At 37.7% G+C, this 4,578-nt stretch overlaps 1 protein-coding gene across 1 annotated transcript; it reads right to left on the bottom strand.

Annotated features, from left to right (window-relative positions):
• Window positions 1–2,510: 2,510 nt before the first annotated feature.
• On the bottom strand, window positions 2,511–3,831 carry LOC116379438 (5-hydroxyisourate hydrolase-like). The gene is made up of 2 exons (XM_031841397.1): window positions 3,064–3,831; window positions 2,511–2,727 (listed from the first exon to the last, which is right to left on the bottom strand). The coding sequence occupies exons 1-2, from the start codon at window positions 3,195–3,197 to the stop codon at window positions 2,511–2,513; spliced, it is 351 nt and encodes a 116-aa protein (XP_031697257.1). The 5' UTR covers window positions 3,198–3,831.
• Between the last annotated feature and the right edge of the window lie 747 nt (window positions 3,832–4,578).

Below are 4,578 nucleotides of genomic sequence, written 5' to 3'. Positions count from 1 at the left end.
GTAACGCCGAACTGAGCTCCTCCCAGTGATCCCAGTAAAAATGTCCTTCAGGCTGTTCTGGATTTTATGAGCAACAGTCCGGGCTCAGCTCCACACCCTCCTGTTTTTATTCTCCTCATTACTGGAGGTAATCAATTGATTTCAATTCAGAGGACTAATTACGCTGCAGCTTCACGAGCATGTTAAAGGGTCCCTCTTGTTTTACAGGAAGTGGATTGGAGATGTTGTGGGTAAATTTAAAGTTATTGCATTTTTTCCAGGCAGTTAAGAGCCTGATTCACAGGAGGTTCAGATGTTTAGACCAGAGAGTAACTCCTCCTGCTATAATGAACACTGTTTAATGGGACCAGGGCGGATGGATGGTGTAATAAAATCTCTACATGATGCAAAAAAGGGTTGAATTTAGTGAACGACGCTTAACACGAATGCTGAGCAGAACTAAAACACGGTCAAAGCTCTGAATGATTCATTCCTCTGCAGCGTCCATAAACACTTAACCCACAATAATAATAATAATAATAATAATAATAATAATAATAATAATACAGTAAAAAGAAGAAGAGTAGAAAGGATAATTATAATAATAATAACAATAACATATTGACAGCAATAGTAACAATAATAATAAGTAAAAATGTTATGCTATAATAATAATTATTATTATTTTACTTTGTAGTATTCACCTTGGTTGTCTCTCCCTAAATAGAAAAAAAAGAGACTTTGGTTTCTTTTTTAACATCTACATCTTCTATTTAATCAAATGTATGTAAACATAATGTATTGAAAGTGTCTATAGCACACGTGTCAAACTCAAGGCCCGCGGGCCGAATCCGGCCCGCCACGTCATTTTATGTGGCCCGCGAATAAAAATGTAAAAGTTAGACTTGAAAATAAAAGTATCCTCACGGTCGAAATTATGAGATAGAAAGTTGAAATTCTGAGACAGCATGTTGTCTGTGTACCGACATTAAAACTATCACTGAGGTGGACAGGAGAGGCAACAGCCCGTAAAGAGGTTTTCCAACAATTGAGTTGAAAAAGATCAACAAATAATCACAAAATGTCCACGAAGAGAAAAATTGATGCAGAGGGAAGAAAATGTAATGAAAGATGGGAAAGAGAATACATGTCTGTGCTTCAAGGAGAACAACGGGTCTGTCTTCTGTGTTATGAGGCGTGTCGGTGATGAAGGATATAATTCACGTCGGTATTTTGACACCAAACACGGAGCTAAATTTAGCCTCCAAGAAAAACATCAAATTGTCCAAGAATTAAAAGGCAGAGTGCAATCACAGCAGAATATATTTACAGAAGCTACAGCCCAGTGCATGCTAAAGGTCTGTGAGCAGGTGAGCTCCGACCAGATACAGACTTTTACAAATGTCAGTTTGTGAAGAAACACCATCGCAGACCGAGTTCAGGAACTAGCAGCAATCTAACAACACAGCTAGCTGAGAGACGAGATACATCATCTATCAGTGTTTGTAAGAGGCTGAAGGCAGACCTGACTCTGTGAGGAGCTCTTGTAGCTGCCATGCACGGGACGACGGCAGGGACATTAGTGATGCAGAGAGGTGACAACAATAGCTTTGAACAAAGTTAATTTGATGATATTTGTCTTTGTTATTTTCTTTAACAGTTTGATCTTTGATAGAGTAATGTGGGTTTCTTAACCCTAAATTAAAATGATTTATGTTATAATAACAGAAATGTGCTTAAATATCATTTTACATTTATATAACTGCATGTATAATATTTTAACACTTGAATAAACAATAATCAAATGCAGAGAGAGTTATTTAACAATATGTTAGGAGTAGTTACAGTTATACAGTCTTACAGTTACAACCGGCCCTTTGAGGGAAACATGATGCTGATGTGGCCCGGAGTGAAGATGAGTTTGACGCCCCTGCCTTACAGCAAAGAAGTGCTGACATCTGCAGAAAGCTAAATCTATAAAAAAAAAAGTTTACTTTTCACGTGATTTGTCTGCAATAATTTATAACTTTTAAGGATAAAAATAAACAATATTGACATATAACCATATAATAAAAACTTCCTTTAAAGCACCTTATCTTTTATTAATTAATTAACAAACCAGTCTGGTTAAACCAGACTATTATTATCTGATGACTGTAATATTATTATATATAAATATAAATATTATATATTTGCAGTGGCAGCTACTTGCAGACAGAACAAATTAGATTTATTTCAAACTTCTTACAAATAATGATAAAAATAAAACTATAAAATTAACAGTAAACATATCCAGCAATTTCTAAATAACCTAAATAAATACATATTATATGTTCCAGAAGGAGTAGAAAGAAATAAACACTTAGACAAGTCCTAGGCCTTTCTACAACTTCAATAACTTACATAATGTTTATCACATCAACACTTTTATAATCATCTAAATATATAAAACAACAACAACGAGCGTCACAGCCCCGAGAGAGACAAGCCCCCCTGTTGCTATTAAACTGCCTGCGAGCATTAAAATATGATCATTTTAAGGACGAGCGCCTGAAATGACGTGTGTGTGTTGATCTGGTGATAGAAGACCAACGCAGCATCCTGCAGCTCACCTCCACATACGGGTAGAAGGAGTTCTGGCCCAGACTGTCCCAGTATGAACCCGTCTCAAAGCGGAGCTTGTACATTCCGGGGCCGAACGCTCCTCGAGCGATGAGTCCTGAGCAGCGGCCATCTTCATCTGTTGTCCTAAAAAAGATCATGAAGGAGAGAAAACCCATAAAAACAATGTTATCTGGTGATTTTGGTCTATTTTTCTTCCATAACTCGTCTTCTTTCACTCGAGGAAATAAAACATTAATTTTACTACTTTGTCTGTTTGTGTCTGTAGATTTCTACTAAATTCACCAAAAGTTACCATTAGATAATCCCTCATTTGCATATTTAAACATAACATGTCAGAAAACTTGTAATACAAACATATTTATGAAAGTAATCAACAGGGGAAGTTTCACGGTGATATCTATTCGTTCAAAGTTTTACTGCAGTGATGTATTTTGTCCACGGGTTCGAACCCTGACCTACCCGACACTCAGCATGCTCCAGATCATCAGCTTGGCGTCGAGCCGGTGCAGGCTGAGGGCCATCCGGGCTGCCGGGACGCCGTCCACGGTGTTCAGCACGTGAGTGGTCAGAGGGCTGGACTCTGCTGCCGCCATGGTCTGCAGGACAGGTGAGGAGACAGGTGAGGAGACAGGTGGACAGCTTTACCTGTCGGACCTTCAGTTGATACGCAACGTCTCAACTGGGCTCCATGACACCACAATACGGAGCAATATATAACAATTACTGACTCATTAATGATTAAAGTGTGTTTTAAATCATCATTTAAAGTTCTTCTCGATAACATTAAATGTAGAATGTCAAGCATTAAGGGAGGTTTATTGGCAGAAATCTTTCTTTAATTTATAATCACCTGAATATATGAATCCTTGTTTTTTTCGTGACCTTCGATTGAGCCGTTTATATCTACATACGGAGACGGAGTCCGCCATGTTTCTACAGTAGCCCTGAAAGGACAAACCACACACTGACTCTAGATGGGGCCATTTGCATTTTCGCGTTTTCACGTCGGCTGCCGTAGTTCAGTTCCTACAGAAGTGTCCGTTGGTTGCAATATGCAACCTCACCGCTAGATGGCGCCAGATCCTACATACTGCAGCTTTAAATATCCATGACTACAAGGCAGCAATCAAAATAAAGTATCTTTAGGTTTAAGTTTAGCCGAGTTTAACGGTAAAAAAAACGCAGCTAACCTGCTTCATCAGGACTGTGAGGGTCTGAGTTGATCAGACTTGATTGAGAAACAACCAACAATCCACCAACGGTCATCACATTTTGATTCAATTATAGAAAAATCCTGATTTGTGCACGAACGTACGTGACAGTAGTCACGCCTCCCGAAATCCAGTGAGAAAACACAACTTCCGTGTCCGTCATGTGACGCCATGAGGCCCAACAATACCTTTTCCCCATAGATTTTCATTTTTTTGCAACTAAATTGTCCTTTAATCTTGTTAAAGGTTGTTTGTGTGTATGTGTTATGCAACCTTCATGTGTTCTGTATTTTCTGCTAATATTTAACTGGTATTTACATTTTTTACATTTTGTCAATAAGGAAATCAACTTCCCAGTAAAAACACTTCATAAACAGAAAAGCATCAGATAACATTATCCAAATCACTATTTAAATTAGAATTAAGTTAGTTCAGATTATGTTTTTTACACATATTTGAATCATGTTGCAGGAATTTGTTTAATCTATTTCAAGTAACTTACTTGAAACAATCAATAGTGAACCATGATTAAAGCTCTGAGACAAACTAGTCAACGCACTTTCATCTGTTTGACCCTTGACTCCTGCTGTGTTTTTCCCAAAATCTCATCATCCTGAACAATTAAGAGTTATCAATCTGTCATGTGAATGTGAGCCTGGCATTTCCTTATATTCTATTTCTAAGAACATCAGAGGAAGCTCAGATATTTCTTATTAAAATGTGACGTTTTTGTGCAAAACAAGAGACCTCAAGAGAAAGCAGC

This window comes from Anarrhichthys ocellatus, unplaced genomic scaffold (assembly GCF_004355925.1).
Source record: "Anarrhichthys ocellatus isolate YVR2014 unplaced genomic scaffold, GSC_Weel_1.0 scaffold4320, whole genome shotgun sequence".
Lineage (NCBI taxonomy): Eukaryota > Metazoa > Chordata > Actinopteri > Perciformes > Anarhichadidae > Anarrhichthys > Anarrhichthys ocellatus.
Note: the sequence above shows the minus strand (reverse complement) of the source record. Positions and strands in the feature narration are given on the sequence as shown.

Excerpts from the sequence above, each read along its gene's own strand:
- LOC116379438 (XM_031841397.1), bottom strand. The coding sequence starts at position 3,197 with ATGGCGGCAGCAGAGTCCAGCCCTCTGACCACTCACGTGCTGAACACC. Across the intron at positions 2,728-3,063 it reads TGGAGCATGCTGAGTGTCGG|GACAACAGATGAAGATGGCC; the intron begins GTAGGTCAGGGT and ends GATCTTTTTTAG.